Here is a 27,777-nt window from a genome sequence, read left to right on the forward strand (position 1 = left end):
ATTCACTAACTCCATTAGCAAACATGATGTCTGCCACTTTAGTAGCCATGTGTGCTGCCACATGGCTGTCTAGTCATGGACACATGTAAGCACAGAAATGAAGATGAATGTTTTTTCAATGATTTCTATTCATGGACACATTATTCTAGTTGTTTTTAGTCCATTTCTTGAACAAGCCAATTCCTGTGTTTCGGATAATAGGTTTTCTCTAAATCTTTTATTTTCTTTGCAATCACAAGATGATCTTGTGAAATTGGGTAACTGATACCTATTTAGAAATTGTTGGCGTCAAAAGAATCCATTATCCACTGCAAAAATTAAGAATAAAAATAAAAAAGTAGCAAATTCCATTTCACTTTGAAATCATACATATGAAATTTAACTTATGTTACAAACTTTTTCAGGTTTCAATTGAAGGACGAATAATCAATGTATGTAATTATTTATGACACCACTGAATGTTTAAAAAAAACAATTTAATTTATATACACATAGCAACACGATACACGGGTTTAAAATATAATATAATGTTGAAATGACATGCTAACAATTTCAGCCTTTATTTTAATTATCACATTACTAATTTATGATCTTTCTGAGTTGAAACACCCGTTGTCTTTTTCACATTCTCATTTTTAACTGCCCCTTAATTAAATGTAATAATTATTCCCTGAGGGTATAATTTTCTTTGTTTTAGCAAGTCCTTCCCAAGGCGGGAAACAGTAAAGACATGAAAATCAGAGTGAGACCTTAGGAAAGGGCTTTCAGAGACTTGATCATTTCAGCATATTATCATATCATCTGGAGATGAGGACTATGCAACCACATACACGAGGATAGTCCATAGTTCTTACCCCCGAAAAGACAGGAATATAACATCAAAATTGAATAAATAATATTACAATGAAAAAAAAATAACAAAAAAGAAAGAAAACTATGATACATTCCTACAAGCAGGCTGGGGGTGGATTGCCTGAAAACTTGATCCGACTGGATGCATGCCCCTATGTCGGCAGGGTCACAGATTTTGGAAAGGCGGCATTCAGGTTCAAAAGTCACCACATAAATTGTGTATCATCTCTTTGGATGACAAGAAACCCTCGCAGTCGATCAATTTCCTCAACAACAATTTTGAATTGGTCTGATTACTAAATTCCTGTTGGTCACTTTACTATCACGTCAGAGTTGCTCCGTGAACTGAAGAACTTGTGTCAGAAGAGTGTAACGAAGATGACAAATGTTGCTCATGAGTTTCATTCGCAAGACCGAGAACTGCTAAAGTTGATCTGCACATGATTATAGGTTATTTTAGTAGACTACAATATAATGAAATTTCGACCTAGCTTCTCTAACAGAATGCAAAGGAGAAACTAAAACTAGAGAATATAGTATGTTCATTTGTCTTCCGCTAGAATTAAAATAATCACCCTTAGAAAAGTTAATTGGTGCAAGATTAATTTTGATTTACAGTGTCAAAGGACCAAGTAGACTAGAAAACAAAGCCAACATAAAATCATTAGATATTTATGGTATCAGGAGACCGCATATAGAACCTTGAGCAGTTTCTCCAACTTTTTGGACTTTGGCCCAAAAGTGCCTCCCACCCAACCAAATCTCATTTTACTTCTAGATTTTAAATTAATTTGTTTCCTGGGATCATATAACAAGCTTAAATTTAAGATTCAAATTCTCAGATAGAGTTTTGAGCAGAAATATAAACAAAGTACACCGTATACAGCTCCTGCTAACAATTGAGGGATTAACACCATAAACTGAGAGAAAAAAAGGTAGCCTGATGAGGTGTACTCAAAGTTTACTGCAGAAGGTTCTAGGAAATTTTACCGAGAAACCAAATATTTAGCAGTTATTTGATTGGCACAAAATGCAGGGGGGCGTCAAAGATTAATTATAAGACAATGAGTTCTTTCTTGGCTAAGAATATAAACACTAGACAGCTCTCTAACAGTTAAGGGATTAATGCTGCATTTTAGACTAAAAAATGTACTCTGAAGAGGCACTCAATATTCACTGCACAAAAAACATTCATCAATGCCCCTCTTTTCAAATAGGCTTAATAATTTTATTTTTTTTATCTCTACTATGACATATGAGCAACTTTGATCCCCTTAATTCTTTTACTCCGATCAAATCCCTCAAGTATTTTAGTTTAACAAGTAAAATTCTTCCAATTGGCTTCCATCCAATTGCTAATAGAAATAGCGGATGCAGCATATAGTTTTTGGGTCTGGCACAAATGATGTAGAGTTAGGGCTACTTTGTTTATCTTAGAATGTTGATTATTGGCCTAACTCAACCCCAAAAGGTAGTTCATAGGATGAGGGTTGTCCCCACTTATATACTCTATCTTAACACTATCTCTAACCAATGTAGGACTTGAGTTTTTCCCAACACCCCCTCCTTATGCCCAACACTTTTGGGCTTGGTGAGTGAATAATATGGTGGATGACCCCTTTAATGAATCTAGGATTGACTCTAATACCATATTAGAATGTGGGTTATTGGTTTAACTCAATCCCAAAAGCTAATTCATAGAATGAGGGTTGGTCTATCTTGACACTATCTCTAACCAATGTGGGACTTGGATTTTTTCCAACAGTTTAAAAACAAAAAAAAAAGCACTTTTTTGAAAAGTAATTTTTTAAGCAGATAGGATTTGTTTCTTGAAAAAAGCAGACCACTAAAAAAAGTAGAAAACTGCTTACTTTATTAAAAAAAAGTTATTTTTTTTTAAATAAACTTAAACAAACGGGTCCTTAGTCATTTGATAGACCATTATGACTAGTAGCATTAAAATAAATTACAATGCATGATACATTATTTTTTGTTTATGCTTTCATTAAGTCATTTAATTATACATGTCACGGTATGTCCTCACAAACTCAGAAGCATGTTGTTATGATGTAACATCTGAAAATCATGTGTCAGGTGATAAGGCTATTGTTTTGTCAGTTATTTCCTTAGTAATTGGATGGCTGACTGACGGCAGGACTGAATTTAGTTAACTAGAAAAGTTAGGGGGACAAGCAAAAAAGTATTCAGAGACCAAAATTAAACATAGAGGTCATGACAGAAGAATAAAAAATACAATTAAGCCATTCAAATAATCATATACAGAAAAGCTTACCTACTAAGTGATGATTTTACAGTTGGTTGGCTGGCATAAGAAGCAAGGGGACCTCTGAGATTAGCATGCCTGTTGAGTGCACTTTCCAGCTGTTGAGGTGGCAACTGTGAGGAGAACACAAAAAAGGTTATTGTTGGAAACTATTTGTCGAGAATCAGTATTGATATTCTGCATTCATTGTAATAAATATAGTTTATAGGCACATAATCACTGATTTAGAGGAAATCAAATATCCTCCATTTATTTGTAATAAGTGCAATAAGCCTATATAAACTCAGTACCGTGCTGTATTCAAACACACGATTTCAGTCTCAATATGCCTATGTTCTTTCTCTTTAACATGGTATCCAACTAAGGCATACACTCTAATTTTTTCGGACCTCCCACTCTATTGAGAAGTTGGATGGTTCAAACTACTCTACTTGGGCATCCAACATCACTTTGTGCATTAGTGGGCTTGGCCACAAATCCCATCTCACTACTTCCACTGAATACATATCCTAGGCTGAACATGCACAATGGGAAAAGATCAATTGCCAATTACGCAGTGTTATCAGGTCCACTCTCCACCCCTCTCATACCAATTTTTAGGCCTCGCAACACTTGTGAATTGGTTTGGAGTGAGGCACGTGCTCTCTACACGAATGATGCTCAACGGTTATACAACATGTGCAAAGACTTGATGACCGTCCAAGCTCCTTAGCGATTTGACGGGCCCATGTTGGCCTACCTTGCAAGAGTGCATACGGCTCTCCATGATTTTAATGAACTTTTACCCCCCCCCCCCCCCACTGCCTCTATCGCCACCGAGGCTAAGACGGAACTCAAGAACTGTACCAAATTATTTATGACTCTGGCCCTTTATGGTCTGCCTCAGGAATATTCTGCCACACGAGACCAAATACTTGGGTCACCTATGGCACCAACGATGCAATCAGCATCTGCTACATTACTTCGGATTTCGTTAGAGCCCACAGTTGACGTTCCTGAATCTACCATAGGTGATTCATCTGCTCTTGTTTCCCAGAGCAATAAGTTTGGACGCTCTGGCACAAGGCCATCGAAACCCAAAGATCGTTTTTGGTGCACCCATTGTCACCAAGATAACCATAGTACTGATTGATGCTGCAAGCTATGTGGTAAACCATCTCACCTTACCAATGTAGCTCAGACATCTCCAAATGATTCCACTTAGCCTACTACTCAATCCAACCTGATCAGCCCTGTGCTACTCCAATGGTTCGAGAGCCACCAAAGTACTAGTGCTACTACTTTTGTCGCACACACCGGTAAATCTATTGCTTGTATCTCCTTAATCTTCCTTGGGTCCTTAGGTACTTGACTCTGGTGCAATTAATCATATTTCTGGTAACCGTTCTCTTTTTTCTTCTCTTTCTACATCTGGCTATTTATCGACCATTACCTCTGCCAATGGGTCTCAAACACCCTCTTCCATCCCTCACTATCGAGTCTGTCCTTTTTGTACCTAATTGTACGTTTAACCTATTCTTTGTACATCGTCTTACTCAAACACATGACCTTGTCATTACATTTATTAAAAACTCTGTTATATTGCAGGAACAGATTTCATGATGGACGATTGGCGTCGGATGTGAATCACATGGCCTATATTATCTCTCTAGGTCGCATTAAGTTTGCTCTTCCACCATTTTTCCATTAACGATTCATGCTCAATTGGGACATCCTAGTCTACCCACACTTCAGAAAATGGTTTCCAGTCTCCATCAACTGTCTAGTCTACATTGTGAGTCATGTCAGCAATTTCATAAGTTTATGGCATCCAAAGGCATCCTTCATCAAACATCTTGTGCCCACACTCCACAACAAAATGCAAGAAAAGGCACCTTATTGAAACAACCCAGACTCTTCTCCTCTATGGCAATGTTCCCTTGCATTTTTGGGGTGATGTTCTCACAGCTTGCTACCTCATTAATCGCATGCCATCTTCTGTCCTAAATGACCAAATTCGCCACTTTGTCCTATATCCTAAGTCACCTCTTCACATACTTCCTCCTTGAGTTTTTGGCTTTACCTACTTTGTTCATAATTTGAGCCCCAGAGTTGACAAACTATCAGCAAAGTCTCTCAAATGTATTTTCTTGGGCTACCATCGCGTGCAAAAAGGATATCGTTGTTTTTCTCCATCTCTTCAATAGCATTTCATTTTTGTTGATGTCTCATTTTTTGAGTATGTTTCTTATTTTGAGTCTACTCACTGATGTCCATCAGGATATTCCACGCAGAGAGCCACCGGCTGCGCAACCCTTTCAAGTCTATCGTCGAATACAACAACCAACAGACATTCCTTAACCAGCCCTTGTGACGACTCATGATGACATAATAGAGGCCATGCTAGATTCTTCCCCGATGCCATCTCCTACACCGGATTCAGACCTGTCTTCTGACCTTAATTGGCCCATGGCTATGAGAAAAGGTATTTGTTTTTCCTGAAACCCACCTCCTTACTATGTTAACCTCCCTTACATTATACATGTCTCTCTTCTTTGTTTTCTGTGTCTATCCCTAGTTCTCCAGGTTTGCATTATCTCGCTGGAGTGGAGGCAATCAATGAAAATAGTGGCACTTGGGAACTAGTCTCTCTTCCGCCTGGGAAATCCGTTGTTAGGTGTCGGTGATTGTATACTCTTAAAATTGGCCCTGATGGAACCATTGATTGTTTCAAGGAACGTTTGGTGGCAAAAGGTTACACTCAGGTCTATGGATAGGACTACATAGATACTTTCTCTCCAGTAGCCGAAATGGCTTTTGTTCGTCTTCTTTTGTCAATGGCTGTCATCTGTCATTGGCGTCTCTTCTAGCTTGACAAAAAGAATGCTTTCCTACATGGCGATATTGAGAAAGAGGTTTATATGGAGCAACCGCCAAGTTTTGTTGCTCAGGGTGAATCATCAAACATGGTGTGTCGACTTCGCAGGTCTTTATACGGACTTAAATAGTCCCCTCAAGCTTGGTTTGTCCGTTTTCATACTGTGGTACAGCAATTTGGTATGATTCGCAGTGAAGCCGACCACTCTGTCTTCTACCGCCACTCACCTCAGGGATGCATCTACCTCATCGTCTATGTAGATGACATTGTAATAACAGGTAGTGATCAACATGGCATTACAAAATTGAAGCAGTACCTCTATCGCCAATTCCAAACTAAAGACCTTGGTAAGCTTTGGTATTTTCTTGGTAATGAAGTTGCTCAATCCAAGGATGGTGCGATGATCTCTCAGAGGAAATATGCCCTTGACATCCTGGAAGAAACAGGCCTATTAAATGCCAAGCCAATAGACACTCTTATGAATCCTAGTTTCAAATTGTCACCGGATTAAGGGAAACCATTCTCAAACCCTAGAAGATATAGAAGACTGGTTGGGAAACCGAACTACCTCATAGTCACTCATCCTGAGATTGCCTTTGCAGTGAGGACAGTAAGTCTATTCCTAAACTCTCCCTGCTAAGATCATTGGAAGGCAGTCATTCAAATCTTGAAATACATTAAGAGTGCTCCTGGAAAAGGTCTCATTCATGAAGATAAGGGACATTCTCAAATTATTGACTATTCAAATGCAGACTGGGCGGGGTCACCCAGTGATAAATGGTCCACATCAGGATACTGTGTATTGATTGGAGGAAACTTGATATCTTGGAAAAGTAAGAAGAAAAGTGTTGTAGCCAGATCAAGTGTTGCAGTAAAATACAGGGCTATGGCTTTGATAACTTGTGAACTCTTATGGCTGAAACAACTTCTCAGAGAGCTCAAGTTTGAAGATGACACACAAATGATGCTAATATGTGACAAACAAGCAGCTTTACATATTGCCTTCAATCCAGTCTTTCATGAGAGGACCAAACATATTGAGGTGGATTGATTGAATCGGGAGATATTACAACAAGGTTTGTTAACTCCAGTGATCAGTTGACAAATATCTTCACTAAGTCTCTATGGGGACCGGGAATTGGTTATATTTATAACTAGCTTGGCACATATGATCTATACTCCAACTTGAGGGGGAATATCGAGAACCAGTATTGATATTCTACATTCATTGTAATAAATATAGTTTATAGGCACATAATCACTGATTTAGAGGAAATCAAATATCCGCCATTTATTTGTAATAAGTGCAATAAGCCTATATAAACTCAGTACCATGCTGTATTCAGACATGGTTTCAGTCTCAATATGTCTTTGTTCTTTCTCTTTAACACTATTAAATGGCATCTAGATAAAATGTATAAGCTAATAATATTTTCATGTAATTACAGTAATTAGGATAGATTTAATCTATGTATTTATTACTTTTGGTCATAAGTTTATCGCTGTCATGTAGTTTAGACACATGGACTTCACAAGTCTCATCTTCTTTTCCCGTAACATGGTATTTAGAGCCTAATGAGAGGCAACCCTCCCTAAGAATACCCGATGGACCCATTATTCGTTGGTTAACATTTTTTCTGGTAAGCTGCGTGCCTGCATCTCACTTTGTGTTGCTTCAACCACCACACAAGCAACAATGTCCAGCAGTTCCAGCAGGGAAGCTTGTCAAAGATGCGTGATCTCTAGAAATCCACCACTATCGATGACCATCTCCCACCCTGGAAAATTCAAAGTACAGTACCCTATCAATGATAATGGGCTGATCATTTCATCTGGCTCATTACGAAGCCACCCACAAGGAATGTTTTCCCTTCCATTCTTGTCACCACTATTGGCTGCCCATCAGCCTCTTCAGTTCCCTTTGTTCCTTCAGATCATTTCCTACCATCCTTCAAAAGTTTGTTTTTGCTTCGGTATTCTTGCACCAGAGAACCTTCTTTATTTTCTTGCATCCTAGTACCTTCATTTCCTCTTCTGTTTTCATGCTTTCCCATTCAGGTTCCGTTTCTTGGACCCAAAGAGCAGATCAAGGTCAAACTGAGGCTGGGAATGCTAGAGAAAAGCCCTCTACAAACTTCCACATGAGGACTTAGGATTACTAGTTTCCCATATAGTTAGTACAACTGGAATTCCTAAACATTCCTCCTTGAGTTCTCTCTTATATTTTGTCTATTATTAAAATGTCTCTTGTTTTCTTTTCCTTTAACATTTATGATTCAAGATAATAAAACAATGAGATTTTATGCAAGTTGAGAATGCAGTACCTGCAATAATACATGAAAAGAACGAGGCTGTGTCTGATATACACATTTTAAGAATCCAACCCAAAGTTTTGGCATACGCCACACCTGCACTCAGTATAGAAGTAAAACATCAGCAGTCCGAAGTCCATATATCAGAGTAAGCTGAATTCCAGATAGCATACCTGTCTAGACACAAGTTTTGAGAGTATCTCCATAACAAAATCAACCTAAAAGCAGAACATTCAAATTAGAAGTATAAGTTGATGTTTTCTCTATGTCACCCCAGATGTGATCAACCTAAAAAGGGACCTGTCTTGAAAGGCAGGATTTCCTTTGAAAATAAAGAGGGAAATTGAGAAGAATCATTTATAAAATCACTAAAAGCACCACTCAGATACCTTATTACCGATCTATTATCAACTTCAGATTTTTTTTTAATATCATGAATACACTTCAAAATAAAGGATTAAGCCAATTTTCAAGAAATTGGTTTAACCAATATGTTTTGACACAGTGGTTAAACCAATTTATTAAAAATAAAAAGGCAGAAATTGAAAATATAGCTTAGTGAGCAAAATCTCATAATAACAAATGTTGAAAAAGAAATTTACCATTGCAGGAAAAGCATCAATTGCCTGAATAACTGTTCTCATGAAAAGTAGAGGCAGCGGAGTTTGATCAACCTGAAAATTTAAACAATATAGCCATTAAGATTTGAAGTAAATCCAGTATTATTGCCCAATACACAGAATCTCCTTACCATCTGGTTCAATGCCTTTGCCAGAACCTGTTGCGTGAACACTGTACGTTGCTCAAAACAAGCTGAGCAAGCATCTGTTATCTGATGGTGCAAAAAAATAATTCAGAATTCACCACTAACATTTTTTAGGTTGATAAAATATGACTTGTGCAACTAACATTGATGAAAAAGATCACACAGCTAATCAGACTTGGGTTTGCTAACTGTAATAGCCTTATGGAAAAATATTTGGATTATAGATGGTGCAAAATTTGAATCCTAAGAATAATTACACAAGACAATAAAAGTGATTTGCATCTTAATTATGTATAAACAATGCTAGAGCTTTTCAGCACAAGATAAATAATGATTGCATTATTTCTAAACAATGACAAATTGAAGGCAGCTATAGAGTGGCAACAGGTATTTTAAATTTCTCATGAGAGATTGAACCAGTTTATAGGGAAAAAGACATCTGGAAAAGAACTGTTAACTGCACCAAGCGCAACACAACAGTGCTTATGGGTTTTTTTTTTGTGGGGGGAGGATCAGGAAAAACAATGAACATTTAACTGCATCAAGACACAAAAACTGTCCTTGTTGGGTTTTGATATGTACACAAAACGTCCCCCTTTTCCCAAAAATGAAACATGAGAAACAAGGAAGGTGACAAGTACATCACAATTACAAAATGACCATAAATAAAGCCATAAAGACTATATACCAAAACAGTTTGATGATTTGAACTAGAACATTCTTAAGAAATACATTGACTAAAATTACGACAATACAGAATTGTAACATCAATTCAAATACAACCTACCTAGTCTGCCATAAAGAAAAAAACTCTTTTTTAAATATAAATAACATTTACTTTTGCCCCCAGATGCAGGGGAGAAGCAAAACGGTACTCAAAGCATAAGTGTAGATGATAGAAGACATGCCTTCTTAAGTGCAAGGCCATCCTTCTCAGGAACAATTCCATGGATTGCAACCAACACTTCTACAGGTGTTAAAGCTGGACCCGTATGAGCTGAACCCTGCCATGAACAGCATTAAATTCTTAACCTATCTAGAAAGGAAAAGGATAAAGAAATAAGCTTACAGTTAGGAAATTTGTTAAAATTTCACATTTTATTGGAGCCAACTTAAACACAAGCTCTCATGTACCCAAAAAGAACAGGTATATCAGCGTGGAGTGTGAATGAAAGTGCAATCAATGCCCCAAATCCAAGGCGTCCAACAATAATAATCATACCAGACAAAAAATTTGAAATTCAGCTTGAGAATTCACATATACCTGTAGTATGTGAGCAAGTGCTCTTTGAAACTTTTCCAATGGAAGATCAACAAGCCGAGGGAATATTGGTAAAACCTGATACCATAAAAAAATTGAAATTCAACCTGATCAACAATCCTCAAATATTTTATATGCCAGAACAAGAGGCCCCATACAATAACACAATTTTATTTTAAAGGAAATTTAGCAAGAATATAAATAGAAAAGTAATAGAAAAAGAAAGCTATCAATATAACCTCTTGTTTGGAAAGCGAAGACAGTAACGGGACAAGAATCGTAACATCCTGCAATGGAGGACCAGCATAAATAAGAAAAGAATCAAAAAATCTAACCATTGGTGGAAAAGTTTGCAATGCTTTTGGCTGCTATACATACCCTAAATTTAGTTTCATACAAATGTTTAACGGTAGATATCAAATCAGAAGATGGCGTCGTGTCTTGAGTCAATATTTGCAGTACCTTAAAGAAAACAACATCAACATTAATGTCCTCTTTTAATATTCTAGTAATCAACCTTCAATGATGGAACAAAATAGCAATAGTCAGAAATGAGAACAAGAAGCTACCAGTGTCAGAAGATTTTCACTTCCTTGTGGTGGATCAGATATGATATGGAGCAATTCAGAATAAGATTGCCCTAACGCCCTCACAACAACAGGAACGTGGCGATGAAAAGCCTGCAAAAGCATGAGTATAAAAAGTCAGAAGCATTAAAGAAAGAACTACTACTTCCAATAATAGCTGTAAAGAAAAATCACAATGCAAAAGGTAAAAAGGTGAACTCATTACAAGCACAAGGCCATGATTCATAGTCATAGCCTTATGTGAAAATTCTTTCATTGTGAAGCAAATATTTACATGTGTATACGGTTCCACATAATCACATGAGCAAACCTAAACCCAAAGATATATTGCATGTTTGGATTAAAATTTTCAAACGAAAGTTTGGGTTAAACTTAAGTTTGTAAACTGAGTTTGATAAGTATCTCCAGTCTTGCTTTTCCAAAACTCAGTTTCCAAAAATTTTACTCTCAAACATACTTTTTGAGGGGGAGCCAAACATGACTCCAAATTGATTTTTCTCTCAAACATACTTTTGGAATACTCCCACCGGAAATCCAAACATACCCTAATGCCCAATTGAATCAGACAGATGACAATTCAGGCACCAACTCTCAATCTCATACCATGATTTTTTTGTCAAAGTCTATTTACTATGCTACAAAGACCAGGGCAAACTCCATCAGTCATGCGTGTTACGTTCAATAATATTTAGATTCTACTGTGTGTGTTTTACATGCATACTAATTCACTGTATCCTACAATAACAAAACTGCTAAACATAATCACCAAAATGATACCTGTTTTACAATTTTCGGGGCTTGTCCATACACATTAAATACTATCTGAAGAAGACTGGGTTTCTGCAAGGATATGAAGCATACATGAGTCTTAACAAAAACATATGAAATTGTAGTCATTGTCAAGAACTAAGCTTTGCATGAAGTATACATAAACTAACCTTTGTGCATAAAGCAAAAAACAAAGAAATGAGGCGTTGAGCTTCAGAAAACAATATAGATGGAACACTTTGAATCGATGGTTTAGCAAATATAGCAGTGTCATTTTCAGAAATTGTGGACTCTGAAACCTGTGAAGTACAACTTATTTCATGACTTTCAACCTGTAAAATTAAGTATGCACTATCAATAATCAGTTTATCAGGCACGACAATGACTAAGCCACATCCCGTTAACTGGGGAAGCTGTTTAAGCATGGAAAAACACACAAAAAAGAATAAATAATTAGGAAAAAAGATATTTAAGCCTAATTTTCAATTCATATTTCATGAATTTTCATTACTCATGTCTTAAAACCATAAACAAAAAGATACATATAAAAATTTAACAGAAATTAATTTTCAGATGTTCTATACATAATAATGAATCTGACAAGAGTCAAATAGAATTTATGAGAAACAAGATTATTCTGGGACACGGTAGCAACAAGATCAGAATCAAATAACTCAATCCAATATATTAGAACTCTGCACATCAATTATCACAAGGAACATTAATTAGAGAAATGACACGAGAAAAATAGTACAACACCTCTGCCTCAGCTATTTGTTCAGTATGTCCAGATTGCAAAAGACCTGTATCTGAAACTTCATGGTCTACAGCAGAAAGCAGCATTTTTGTTGCAAACTTTTCAACATCTCCTGATATGTAACTAAGCTGAAAGAGCTTGTTTGTCACCTGTCCAACATAAGCAAGTGTATTCAGTTACATTATTAATTAACGTTCTGCTAGATTTCATAACCAAAAGCTTTTACAGTTTATACCAGCCGAATAGCTTTTGCTCGAATCTCATCCTGTGGGTGAACAGCACACTGCCATAGTAAATCAATTAATTAGACATTGGAAAGATATCAGTTAAAAGTTTATATGAGAGGAAAAGGAAAACCAAGGTTAAGAAAACAGGCAAACAAATAACGGTTTAAATATTGGCCATTTTACAAAACATTGGTGGACTTGGTACTCAAATACATAGAAAGCAAAATATTTTTTTTAAGAAGTATTGGAAAAAAAATAATGGTGCACGGTGAGCAAGCCTTGGCACAATTATTGGTGAAAAAAATATTGGCCAATTATTACTATTAAAGTACATGCATTAAAGTGCCAGCCTCCAACATGCCAGATTGCCAGAGATGCATGACTATAAATAGATAGACAAGATAGCATATACTATCCAAATGACACATATTCTGCTGCTAGAGTCTCATGAATGACAGCTTACCTTCAATGCTATTCCTAAGCAGGCTTGACGATTTTGTGGACGCCCCAAAATTAAACTCCAGATAGCACCAAGGCCTTGAGTCACACGTTCAATGTCACGAATGATTTTTCCATCATGACCAATAACATCAGAATAGCAGAGGTCGTTTAAAATCTTCAAGGATGACTCAGGCAAAAGTGGAACTTCACCAAGAAGTCTACTAAAAGACTTGTCTGAAGCTGGAAAAGAATCCAACAACGTCTTGGCCTACAAGGAAGTAGTATATCCAACTTTTAAAACAAAAACATTGAAAATTTTTGTTAAATAAGACCAAACAACTAATTGTGAGCATACCAGACCCAGGAGAAATTTTTCATATAAAACAGCAGAAGATGAAGCATTTCCAACTGAATCCAATATCATGAGGGAGTGCAGATGATACAAAACATGCAGTACAAGTTCATGCCCCTGAAGATCCATTAGTAAGTAATAAGTTAGAATTATACAAAAGAGATTAATGCACGCAAACAAATTTTAGAGACACATCTGTAAATGGAATCTAATCTGCAACAATAAGCATTAAAAATTGACTCTAGAATCCAGACAAAAGTTTTGTATCTAAGCAATATTGTCAGAATCAATACTTGTAAAAAATTAGAGGTGATAAAACAGAACTCTTCTTTACCAACTAGCCACCCTTTTGAAATTCTTCATTCTTCGGAACAATAGCCATGATTCCACACCACCCTAATGTATGCAGATTGGAAGAATTCATAAAGACAAGTTCAATCCTTAATCATCCAAATTTCTCTATATCTGTTTATCATGTTCCCAAACATACTTTACAGCTCATTCTACACTAAGTAAAAACTTATATATGAGCTTCAAAGTTCAAATACTACACTATAGTATGCGTTAAAATAGGAGAAACAGAGGGAAATCAAGCGAAAAACGTGTACCAGAGTACACAGTGGGTGCATGTTTATATAGGTTAATTACATTGATTGTACATAAATAAAGGATATTCTGTTTCCTCTAAATCAGAGGTTATGTTCCTATAAACTGCAATTATTAATAGAACCAGAATACTAATTCTGATTTTCAACAGTATGTTTTAGCCTAGCAGTATACACTTGTAATGGCAGATGCACTAACAAGTTATTGATATTTGATAGTCAATCTATGGTCTGAAGGAGAGCCTTGGCACAATTGTAAGGTTTGTTGCTTTGTGACTTGGAGGTTACCAGTTCAAATAACCCTCTCTCCACTCACAGGGGTAATGCACAAATCTACCCTCTCCCCAAACCCCACTATGGGGGACCCTTGTGCACTGTGCCACCCTTTTTTATAATCTATGATATATCTACAAAAAGATCCACAAAAATCAAACTTAATAAGATGATCTGCTTCAAAAATGTAGTGGAAATTTACCGGTACCACTATGATTTTTTAATATATCAATCGTTACTTTAATATAATTGTATTTATTACTTATGATCATCTGATAGCAAAAGAATATCTGAACCATAAAATACCATTGTATGCATTTTACACTCCTTCAATGAATGTGTGTATGTCTAGTCCATTTCATAATATAAAAATAATGGGCAATTCTGTTACTCCTTGACAGCTAAAAAAAGTGGGAAGAAATACATTTAACAAATTACAACAGATTTTAAAATGCAGAAAGGGCACCTTTCGCCAGTGGTCTTCTAAAATATGTTTTTGCAGCATCGTAATAAACTCATCGTTGTCATCAATCTGCAAGGGAGGGCCAATATAGTATTTCATAATGCAACTCAGAATTCACAAAAAAAGAAATAATTGGAGAGGATGCAAGCTCCAAAGTTCCTTATGTTGTATACAATTAGCTTTTGTTCATAGAAAGCTTGAATTAATGCCATTTCTTTTACATCAAGTGAATAGCTGTGGTTTAGTGCTTCATTCAAGTAAATATATTCCTCCCATTTTTCATTGTTAAAGTAGCAAAAAAAAATATGATACTTTGAGTATGTATTTCTTTAGTAAACTTTTGCAAAAAATAAGATATAAACAAGCACATTTATTTACTATAAATCTTCTTTCTTCTATAAACTTACAATCTAAATTTTCTTAGTTGTACCTCTAAATTTCTAATGGTGAAGGTTAGTATTGGCTGTATATAGTAGCATATAAATGATTATTAACTAAACATTAAGAGATGCAATCATTTGAATACAGATGTTAGACACATGAAAGATATAAAAAAAACAGTAATTTAATGTCTTTGATATAAATAAAATCTAACACTAAAAAGAAGAAACAACTTTCTACCTGTGCAACTAGTCGAGCAAGTAGTGGCATGCAAAACTGCTGACAATCTGTCCCATGCAAATGTTTGTATGAATCAATTATACGCCTAACAGCCATGTTTTTCACCTTACTTCCCTGTTCTTCGGATAGTTCAATATAAGGCGGAAGCTGTGGTAACTCCAGACAGGTGTCTTCCAATGTAGATTCAACTTGAACATCAATAGAAGACTGATCAATCTCGAAAATTGATGAATCTGTCCCAATTGTTTCAGTATCTTCTGACAGCTTCGCTTTACTCAGATCCTCATCTCTTAAATCAGTAGAAGAGAGTGAGGGATCCAAGGAAGTATCTGCTTCTGTAATCTGATGAATATCTCCAGGCATTTCCAGAACCTCTGTTTTCGGAGTTACTTGATCGGGTCCCGAAACTGGGGAACCTTCAGAGATAATATCATCATTTTTTATTTTGACCGTCAGATCTGACAGAGTATTGTCATCAGCAGTCATGACAGGAAGTGAAACAGGCTTAATGGAAGACACAGGTTCATCAAACTCTTTTGTGGCCCCAGTATCATCTGCAATTGATACAGTTGCTCCTCCAGGAGTTACCACTACACGCCGGGGATCCAGGCGACGGGGATCCTGAAAATTTGAACCAGATGGTTCAAGGTAAACAGGTTGTATTTTAATATTATCTATATCCAAATTTTGCCAAGTAGAAGCCAATTCTGACAAAGAAAACCAAAATTTACCCGTCGTGGATCACGTTTAGAATCAGCAGGCTGGTTACTGAAGTTAGAGGTGTCAGATGGCAATGAAGTGGTAACAGTAACAGTGACAGTGGGCGTAGGTGAAGGGAATGAAGCTTGGGCAGTACCAGACAAGGATTGGACAGAATTTATTGGAACAGAAGCTGCTATAACCTGAGATTGACTGACTTGGGAGCTTAATTGACGTGTTACTGGTAAATTTGCAATCCTTGCTAGTGGTGGGGGGGTCTTTGGTAAGTGCTTCATATTAGTTATGACAATATCAGCCAACAGATCAGGATGAATCTTTGAAATGAGAATTTCAAGAGATTCAGCACCTCTCTCTCCTTCAGCAAGTAAAGCACCAATTACAGCAATCATTTGCTCCACAGCAGTTAGTTCGCTATCCAGCACAGGAACATTAGCTGATACTCCATTAACAGAGCTAAGATCCTGCCTAGAATCATTTATTTGAGCTGGTAAAGTAGAGTGAGAATCAGAACCAGAACGAATTCGCTTAGAGATGGTATCATGACCATTGGCCAATTGTTCATTATCTAGAGGAACAGGTCTTTTTCTAGATAATTCCCCTGAAACAGGTGACTGAGTTGATGGTTGATCATCCTGAAAGTTAAAAATCAAATTGAATGTGATATAAGTGAAGGGGAAAAATAATAACTTCTGCTCAATATCAGCAGCCTACTTTGAAGCAAAAAATAGCAAGTCAACAAATACCTTGCTCACCCGTGCATCGCGGGTAGAACGATCACCATTTTTAATCATTTTATCAACTTGCCGAATGACCTGATCAGCAGCATCCCCCGCATTCATAGCTCGCAGGCTCCTTATTAGTCTTTCTCTAGACTGCAAAATATTAACAAAATATTTCTCTGAGATCATGAGTCCAATCATGGTTAGCCACACAACACCTGTCCATATCCTTTAAACCTATAAGCAAAGGGTCCCAATAAAAAAATTATCTCCACAGTATTCTTCCTACCTATGCTTGCTAGTATGGACTTTTTTCTTAATTATAAAATGCTTAATTGTGTGCCAAAATTGAAAAGAAAATGGCACACTTCTTGAAACATGGGAAAACAGTAACCAAGTACAGGAAAAATTGTAGTCAATTCCTACATGACATATTCTAGGATTCCATCTGCAAGCAAATGTGAAATTAAAGCAATATCCATCAACAAGGAATAGTTTCTCTAAAGTAGAATGAGCTCAAGTTTGAGAAATATCTGAGAAAAACCTTTAAGAAGTAGGACCACAAGTTACATGCTTAGTACTGATATGTAATTTGGGTGTGTACTGTGTAATGATATATATGAAAAACTTGCAATTTTTGCATAATACAAATATACAATATATTGCCATGATTCCATTTGGCCAACTTTTCACAGATACAAAGTACTTAGGTGAGAAATGTGTCAGATAGTTTTAAGATAGAGGCTCAAATATAAAATACAAGCACATTTACCTCTAGTATTGGTGAATAAGTGCACCTAAGAAATCCTAAAAAAGCTGTTCTGAAGGAGTACTGAATACTAGTAACATGACATCCTTTCACTCTTTGAAAATCTGGATCAAAATCAAGCAATGCTGAAAGAATAGTATCATAGTGTTGTGGCCTTTTCCTTGCGATGGCTGCTAAACTGTCAAAATAAACACTTTAGAGGGTTAGGTTTGATGTGACAATGACAGGAGGTAAGAGAAGCGAAACAATATCTAAACCACATCAACTACAAATTATGCCATGGAGCAACATAAAAGTAAAGCAAACACAGAAAATTTATATTCCAGTACTGGGGGAAAAGCATATCAATGAAGGCACATTCAGAATTCTAGCTACAATGTAACTGAAAACCGTCAAATGCGAATATTTATTTGAGTGTCAATAACAAAACTCAATCTATGCACAATTGTCAAAGCATTGCATTTAAGTGATCCTAAGTAGCAATATCTTTCAAAATCATACTTACCGACCTAGCCGACATGCTTAAGTGGTGGACAACCACTTTTAAAGAATGTTAAAAATAACCTGACTGAATCGCATGTCAGGTGTTCAAAAAGCTCTTATTAAAATTTTGGTTATCATTGTTGTTTAAATAAATTAAGAATTCATCTATAATGAGCTGATCAAGGAAAATAGGTATTTAACTAATACTTGCTGGAAAACATAGAAAGTGTAGAAGCAATGGGAAACTGACTCAAGAAATAGGTGGTGTGCAGATATTCTTTTCTTCCTATTTATAATTGCCAGAGCACTTTTAGACTAACATATTTTCAACAGATAAAAAATTAGTCACAGTGCTGAACTATCTGCTAATTCATATATTTCATTTGTAACTTTTACCAAATCTGAGGGTTTTTATTTTCATAAGAAAAGAATTTTTTAAGGAAAACACAATACAAATGTAGAACATAAGATATCCCTAAGGGAAAAAGACACAAAAAAATACTAAAAGGGAAAAAAAATCAAAAACCATGCAACAGAGCATGCCAATCTCTCTGAAGATCTATCAAACACACTCCCCTAAAAAGACCATTGGCAGAGCATCACAAAGAAACTAGAAAAACTAAATGAGAAAGAAGACTGCTGAACAGAGGAAAGTCTAATATTTCTTTCCAACCAAATACACCAAAGAACAACAAACTGAGAGCAATGGTAAATCTTTTCGGCATCTCTGGCAGTGTTTTTGTTTATCTTAATAAAGTTATTCAAAATAAGAAAAACTACTACATACTGCAATTCCCTCACTTCATACTCTAACACTCTAACTTATATCTTCTATTCATTTCTATTAATTTCATATAAACTAAGCTAAAGGAACAGTTTTATTGGCCATGTAACACAGTAAAACTGAAACACAATATAAGGAACCAAGAATGGTATGCTTCAATATAAGCCAGTCCTCAAACCTCAGTTTTTATCACAAACCAGAGTTATGCCCAACTTTTATACTAGATAAAATAAATAAATAATATGAACAAAAGGGGAAGAACAGAAGACTTTTAGATGCTGCCATGGCCACTGGCCAGATATAAGAATACATAACCATTACTAAAAATAAAGGCAGACAGGAATAGAGTGCATAGCAGAAATAACACAACCATAAATTAGATATGTCATATTTTTCTTATATTTCTTTACTCAATTTTGGGGGCAGAAGCTGGCCACCAACTATTAAAATGAAACTTTATTATAATTCTGCAGTGACTTGAATAAAATGCCATGAAAAGATGGTCAAATAAACAAACATGCCATTGCCCTAGGAAAGAACAACAGTGGCTATGATTTAAATTTTAAAATTTTTCTTAATCTTCAAATTCATGTATCCTTTTAAAAATAGTTTGCAAGCAGAAACTTAAAGAACAAAATGAAAATATCCAAAATTAAATAACACATGCCAAGCCCTTGTGTTTGCTAGACTAAAAAACAATACATTACCAAAAGCAAAGCAGTGATGAAGAATAATCCAGTATGAACAATTTCTTATAAGATGCAAACTAATAAATAAGTACACAACACATTTTTATACAAATGCATTCTATGTTGAAAAACAGAGGCACATCATTATGCAGAGAAAAAAGAAAAAGGGTGAGCACAGAATGGCAAAGTTAAAGATTAACTAAAGCAGTTTCAGTTGAACATTTCATTGAAAAAACAAGTTTGTAAAATATGGAAGTATGATTAAACAGAGACCAGTCCTTTTCTTCAAGGCAATGCATTCAATTGGACACATAACAAGGGTTTCCAAAGCCAGAACAAAAGGAGGATCAGAAGAACCCAAAACAAAGAACAAAAAAAGTAGGGGAAACAGTGGTATTTAATTGTTCTGTAGATAAATAAGTTGGATATAGCAATTACATTTCTATCACTAAGAGGAGTAAAATGAATCAAAAAACATATCTAGAATTCAATAATTTATGCTTCTGTTTCTGCAAGATTCTATTAATTTTAAGCATAATAGGCTAACAGACAGATCCCAGGCAACTAAACAGTTGGCATAACATGAGTCCTGATTATCATTAAAGAATAAAATCATCCATATTTTCAGGATAACTAAGTGAAAAAAGGTAAAATAATGGAGTAAGCCTATATAGCTTACAGTGATTAAAACAATCCCCAGGGTGTCAACAGCACATACAAACTCGGACAAAATCGTTGCTACCACTATAACCTCAATAAGCCAGCTGCTAGACAATATCAAATAACCCTGACCATATCTCTTGTAGAAATGTTAAAAAGATGCTTTTAAAGTTTAGAAGCAAAGCCTTGTGATTAACAACGGGTTTTCCTTATGATGTCAAACAGTTTTTAAATAAAAATATGCATGCAGCTACAGAGCAAAGATAAATCATTCTTATTGATTGTCATTTTCCACTGATTTGTATACATTAAATCTATGTCACTTACTAGCACCATGCATGCGTGAAAATGAATCTCCTCAGCTAACTTGAAAACTGGGTAGAGCTCAATGAAAAAATTTCTATTCTTTAATACTTATTGCTGGGTAGAATTTTTATTATGAAACCTTGACAAATAGTTGCTGATATTCATTCAACCATTTATCATATTCCGTGCCGGCTAATACTTTTGAAGGGGTGCTAGATAGCTTGGATGAAACTCTAAATTGAATGTCCATGTCATGAGATTAATTTCAAAAAGGCAGGTTTAAACTGCAAACCAGCTGTAGAAATGAAAAGGGATAAACAAAATATTTTCAATTTAGAAGACGGTTGCCAGAACCAATCAAAGGATCAGCAGAACAGAAGTTTACTGGGTTCACTATGAAATGGAATGAAAAACCACAAAAATGAGCCAAAACAAATATATAACACAAGAACACCAATATATAAATTGTATTATATTGAAGCAGTAACTGTGCATCAGCTGTTATAAAATAATAAATACATTAACTGTGTATACGCTTACAGCATAAACTATTAAATAGTAAATGGTCTCTTAACAGTTTACAATAATAAACTGCATCGCTTGACGACCATGTTTCCTCAGTTCACGAGATGACCGTTTTAATGCATCACTTTCGATTTCTACCACCCAGTCAACTGGCACTCCATAGTATAAATAATGAACCATGTTACACAGTCTTATAAAGGTAACTTGCAATATATGAACCACCAATGCAGAAGTATCCAAGGCCACTAACTCCCCATAACGAACTGTTCAGCATGCTGCAATGTTACTAAAAAAACAAGCAGTTGAACTTGTTTGATCCATGAGTCCCTGCTTCAGAGGTCACTCCATTTTGAACAAAGTAAAACCAGGGGCAAAATGCAGTTATATGCTCATTTTTTAAAGCTTTTCATTGATTTAAGACATTAAATGGCACCAGTAATGATTAAGGCATGAGTGTATCATGTAATAATATTGGCATGGACTCCCTATGCAAAAGATAGACTAGAATTTTAAGAAATACACTCATAACCTTCCTGCATAGAAATGAGTGAGGCAGAACAAAAACACTTTACTATATTTCAAACTTGTAAAATCACATATATTGCATTGAATATATTGCAGCTGCAACAAAGGTTTCAAGCATACAATTTTAAACTATCGAAATTTAGAACCATTGTGTGCTTGGAAACAAGGCATCTATACTTATAATTTGACAAGCTGCTAAACACATTAGAAGTGAATTCATTTACGTGCAGATTAAATACAAATAAATAGATATGAATCAATAGAAGGGGGATAACAGGGGAAAAAGGTTGACCAGTAAGGCGTAGGCATATACTTTGTGGCAATTCGATTTGACCTGATGTATTTTCTTTTCTCTAACAACTCTGTAGTATCCTTGTAGCCATCTTGTTTCATACTCTTTACTTGTATTGTCATAATGAATTATTCTTTTAATCATGAAAAAACTATGTACAAGCAATCACAATTCCCCTCTGATTTTAGTTTCACTTTTATTGTTAAGCTTGGGAACCCACTTATAGTCCATAATTTGTATTGTTTTTACCGCGCCTTTTCTCACCCTCCATAGAGAGATTTCACAAGACCTCTAACCTAGCAGCCACCACCCTTTTACAACTTTTTGTGCCAAACTGCCAATAATTACAGTCAACATGTGGCGCAGAGAAACAGTTGTTCATACTTGTATTTTCAATGCCTTTTGAATTTCAGGACCAAATAACAAACTCAGAATGATATCATAATATAAATTGCAAAATCAACCCCCCCTCCCCCCACGTGGATATAAACACAATCTATAAGTACCAATGAGGAAAAAAATATATATATATTTCATAAAAAGAATCAATACCAAGAACAATTTCTTGTATGTTTCACGAAACAAACACAATCTGAAGGACTCTACACAAAATATGGAGCCTCGAAAGCATGCAGCAACAGTGAGAGTTGGAAGTAAATTTTGTTGAACAAAATGAGGCCAAGAAAGACATACAGAAGAGACATACAAATATTAATTTCTCCCATAGCAGGTGGTAGACTCAAAGAGGTGGTACACAAATCAATTCATAGTTTGAAGAGGAATATTTTCTAAAAAATACTGTACCAAGGACAACAGATAATTTGCTAAAAAGAATTTACCAGATAACAGAATAAAGGTAGAGTTCATCACAAAAATTATAACCTTCTAGCACATGCAATGAGTGATGCCATCTTTAAGATCAATGATCCTTAGAAATGTACACTTAATGGCATGCGTAACATTTATTATATATATATATATATAAAGCTGTATAAGAGGAAAAAAATTAAAGGCACATCAAGAGTCATGGAAATTCAACACAATGACATAATGAAGAGTTAAACAAAAGACCAAATATCAATTCAATGTGTGTACCATTAGAAAGGAGAGAGAAACAAATGTTTAAAGCATGTCGTATTATTACTAAGCCAAAAACTACATTCAAGTTCCAGAATACACACACCTAAACAGTGCCAGTTTTTAAAAACAAGCCTGTTATGCACCAGGATAGTTATTTCTACTATTTTACAAGGCAATGGAAAAAACTGGTCAAGAAACAACCAAATTTCAGAGTAGTTAGTATCCACTACGCACATGCAACTGAGTCCAGTTATCTGTTTGGATTCTGTTTCAACTGACACAGGCTAGCTATTATTTTCAGTTGGTTATTGTGTTGATAGATTCTGTACCGTTAGAAAGATGACTCTTACTATATATGCTGTTTAAGATCTCAGATCATCCATTCAATTCAATACAAGTTTTAGCTTCTATTTTCATATCAAATATCTCTCCCTTAATTTTTGCCACTTTCTCTCATGATCTCTATATTCTTAAATCTATCCATGAGTTAAAAAAAGGGTCTTGCTAACTAGTGTCTCGAGGGTATTGGTTAAGGAACATTAAATACACCCTATTAAATGCTTCTAGTTAGTTAAAAAATGAGTGTTAAATGATTCTTGCATTGTTGCCTTTATTAAAAGAGTATCTCAGTACAAAGAGAAAATAAAATGTTTAAAAGGAAGTACAAAAAAAAAACATGCAAATAAGTAAAATAAAATAAAATGTCAATTCACCTACTTTTATGCCAACATTAATATTCAGGCAATAAAGGAAAACAAGTATTTATATGCAACTGCAACTACACATATTCAAGGAGTGGCCTACCAGACAATTTCCACAGGATCTATTATCAGAAAAAGAGAATACACAGAATGCTAATAATATGCAAACACAGGTCATTGATTGATACCACATAAAACTCACCAATTTACAACAGTAATAGTCAAGCAACCAGGAAGACTGCCAACCGACAGCAATAAATTTAATAGAATGCCAATAGTCCTATTTGCATCTGATATGAGCACCACTGGATCAAGAACAGGGTGAGGGTGACCACCAACCAACCATTCGACATTAACAGCTTGCCTAATTCCTGTATTTGGATCAGTGTTAACATTATAATGTATGAACAGACAATTATTAACCAAACAATCAATTTTCTATCCTGAGCTGGAAGCCAGGAACTTTAGGTAAATATTGTGTTGTAAGAAAGCAATTAGTCTATGTCAAATCATTAAACTAGGGTATACATTAAACTCATCAAATGTGAAGAGCAGTACCTTTTGTGGCTAATTTCTCAGTATCACCGATGTCAGATGAAAAGAGTAATACAAACGTTTCCAAGAACTTCAGGGCCAGCAACTTTATTCCAACAGAAGCAGGCTACAATACCAAGCAAATTAATTCTCTAATCAGAAAATAAATAAATAAAGCCCATTGCTGCTGCCACCACAAGTTCAAAAAGAATGACATAAGATTCCAAACAAGGATTAAAATGATGAAGTTGTACCATGGATTGATAGGAACTTAGAACTTGATTAGTTATACGCATTATCAGTAATGTGCAACCTAAAATCTCAGCAGATGACTTTCAGAAACATATAAACACATATTTTAAGTTCAAAAGCTAGTAAGCAGGTTAAGAATAATTTTGTATCACAAAGTTTGTTTGCTGCAAAGGAGTGTCATTCAAAGAAACGAAGATCATGTACAATAGATCTTTTAAATGATTTGAGTTTCTAACTAATCCTTTAATATTTTTAATATAATTTAATTAAGTTGACTTTTCCTGTTTTAAAAAATGTATGGTATCTGTGAGTGTCTGAGAAGTGTTCAGCCAACAACAAGAGGTCTCAGCGCATTGTCTTGGCCCATGTCTGAACCAGAGAAAAAGTGGTCTTTTATTTTAATTCAGACACTTGCAGATACATGTCTGACACATGGCCAAGGCATGTCCGAGATGTGTCAGTGTCAGAACAGTGTCTGACACACAGACAAGCCAATCTGATGCAGTGTCTGTGCTTTATAGCTCCCATCTAAGGAAAAGCACCACAGATAAGTAAATATTCAAAATCATAAACCACACGGACCTGACAACATTGCACTCAATCATAGAAAACTCTAGAATAGTGATGCCCCTCAATGGTTGCCTATGATTGTGGACAAATGTCTGATAAAGCTTTCAAAACCAGAGACTTCTTTGCTAAACTTCGATTGAATTTCAAATATGAAATAATTGCATGATTCAATAAGTTGAACATAGTTGATTAGTATATTCCACAGTAATATACGAACTTCCAGAAAGTAACAATTTCAGAAGATAGTAAAACTTAACAAGACAAGGCATAAATGTGCAATAGTCCCCAAGCAATAATGGCAACAACAATGGATTAAAAATCAAAAGCTAATTACCTCCACAGCAATCCCAAAAACAGCATCCTTGAACCTAAGCATCCACATCCAAATATCTTCTAGCCACCTCTCAACTTTACCATATTGTTGAAACTGTTTGGTTTTCCAAATTACTACCACTTTGTCAGTATCATACCACATACCAAATTATGTAAAATAGGGGGAGTGAGATTGGCAGAGGCTCTTCATATTAATGAATTTTCTTTTAAAAAAAATAATTGGGCTCTTCATCTAAATTGAAACTGTTTGGTTTTCCAGATTACTGACAGCATCATTAGTTCTTAATAAAATTTAGCACAATCACTTAATGAAATGGGAATGAGATGTATTCCTTCTTTATTTAAAAAACAAAATAGGCAAAGGACATTAAAGGAGGTGAAAAATCCACCTAAAAATAATAATTCATTAAACAATGACATTAGAAGAACCACTGGAATAATCAATATGCCAACACTGCATAAATCTGGTCTAAAACCAAATTATAATAATAAGACCATAGAAACCACAGAAATCAATAACCTCATATCATTTCTATAGTTAATATACATGGATCATGCTAGCTCCATACAAGCCCAAGCCCAAGCCCAAGCCCAAGCCCAAGCCCAATGAAAGATAAAGGTTAAAAAGGGAGAGAGCCATCATGATCATCGTGTACACAGAGCAATGAGATAATCAGCACGATGCATTCTTAAAGATAACTTAATCTACATAGAACATTTAAAGAAAAACTCAGGCGTGTATTTTTGCATATCAGCATGCAATTATGAAGGAAGACAAAGGGATAAGAGAAAGTACCTGCACAATCAACTCCTCAAAAACACTACAGAAGATATTTGTGCCACTAACAATAGACTGCTTTACAACAATTGCATCGCCATCTCGTAAAAATGTTAATAGTAAAGATATCATCGTAGGAGAGTGCTCAACTGCTTTAAAACCAATCTCCTCAATTATCCTGAAATACAGTGAAACAATCAAATTATAAAAAATAAAAATAAATAAAAAAATCCATCTTCCGTTTACAAAGAAAAAAAAAACACCTGAAGTTGTTAAATATGGAGAGTGAGACACAAAGGTAGCACAAGTTATGGATGGAGACAAACAAGCTACTAAACTCACGAGGGAAAATTTGCACCAAACAAACAAAGTCTCACAGCATAATTCAATAAACAGAGGCTACGGGTTAAGAAGACAACTAAAAAAAGTGTAACATCATGCAAACGAAAAAATATAAAATATAAAAGCAGCAACCAGAAATGCAGCCCTACAGCATTGCCCTAAAACGCCAGTTTCATCTTTAACACAGGAAAGAACCAATTGCCAATTCAAGAAGAAGAAGAAAAAGCATAAACAACTAAAAATACGCAACCACATAACGTTTAGAGATCCAATAGAGAGAAAAAAAAATTGGAAAAACAAAACAGAGGTAGAACTAACTGAATGAGCAATTTGCGAACGAGGCTCTCGGGAGAAGACTGAAGCTCAATCAAGTAAGGGAAGAGGTCGGCGGCGAGAGAGGGGTCAATGGAGAGAAGAAGGTCCTTGGCCTGTTTCAACGATGAGGTTTTAACGGCGAGGTCGCCGTGGTTGTTGGCGGCGGCGAGGAGAGAGAGGACTTGGTCCCTGGTAGGAGCGGCCATGGATATGTGTGTTAGGGTTTCGGAATGGATGAAGGTTTATACAATGTAAGGAGCAAGCGACGAAGAAGATGAATACGAATTGGAATTGAAGCAACAACTCGGCGGGCTGAATCTTAATCACAGTCACTCCCGAATTGAGACGATGCGGAATTGCGCATTGAGATTGCTGGGTAACAAATTTATCCACCCATTTTATTTATGTTAAACTGAGCACATATTATTATTTATTATTAGGTTTAATTATATAATTTTTAATTTTTATATAGTTATTCTTTAAAATTTATATTTTATTTTCTAATACAAATAAATTTAAAAACGGTAGGAACTAGAGAGTAAAATTTTATTATTTTGTTTACATGATGTTTTTTTTTCTTTCTTTTATTCGTAAATTTATTATTTATAAGTAATATTATATACCAAATTAATTTTCATTTTTATTCTTTTTTTCTGAATTCATTTTTTGTTAATTCACTGTTAAAATACGTTGTATTTTTTACATTAAAAAATATATTGTCTTTTGTTAAATGATACCTTTGTTTATTTATGTTTTATTATTATTTTTGTTTTAATACATCAAATTTTAAAAGTATTATTTTAATATTTTTTACATTTTCGAATGATTTTGATTTGATTCTTTATTCAATTTTCTGATAGAAAATTCAAGTACATAATCTTATAAGTTTTCAACTTTTTTATTAGCTTATAAGCTAATTTTACAAAATACCCATTGCATGAAGTTTGGTTTTTGATTAATTTTTAGATTGTTTG

General features: G+C 35.2%; 1 protein-coding gene across 2 annotated transcripts; it reads right to left on the reverse strand.

Annotated features, from left to right (window-relative positions):
* Positions 1–743: 743 nt before the first annotated feature.
* LOC114409169 lies at positions 744–27,190 on the reverse strand. 2 transcript variants are annotated; one of them, XM_028372517.1, is made up of 27 exons: positions 26,807–27,190; positions 26,165–26,324; positions 25,370–25,462; positions 24,238–24,340; positions 23,882–24,050; positions 17,638–17,812; positions 16,890–17,018; positions 16,158–16,778; positions 15,427–16,047; positions 14,809–14,874; positions 13,468–13,581; positions 13,135–13,380; positions 12,680–12,727; positions 12,447–12,593; positions 11,858–12,019; positions 11,697–11,759; positions 10,902–11,012; positions 10,711–10,794; positions 10,572–10,619; positions 10,336–10,410; positions 9,980–10,075; positions 9,057–9,137; positions 8,908–8,979; positions 8,479–8,523; positions 8,318–8,401; positions 3,146–3,249; positions 744–1,286 (listed from the first exon to the last, which is right to left on the reverse strand). In XM_028372517.1, the coding sequence occupies exons 1-27, from the start codon at positions 27,007–27,009 to the stop codon at positions 1,175–1,177; spliced, it is 4,032 nt and encodes a 1,343-aa protein (XP_028228318.1). In that variant the 5' UTR covers positions 27,010–27,190; the 3' UTR covers positions 744–1,174. The 2 variants fall into 2 exon arrangements, 1 of the variants encoding a protein (XP_028228318.1); XR_003666006.1 differs by lacking the exons at positions 744–1,286; positions 3,146–3,249; positions 8,318–8,401; positions 8,479–8,523; positions 8,908–8,979 and having other exon boundaries at positions 9,980–10,068.
* Between the last annotated feature and the right edge of the window lie 587 nt (positions 27,191–27,777).

Source organism: Glycine soja, chromosome 4, assembly GCF_004193775.1.
Source record: "Glycine soja cultivar W05 chromosome 4, ASM419377v2, whole genome shotgun sequence".
NCBI lineage: Eukaryota > Viridiplantae > Streptophyta > Magnoliopsida > Fabales > Fabaceae > Glycine > Glycine soja.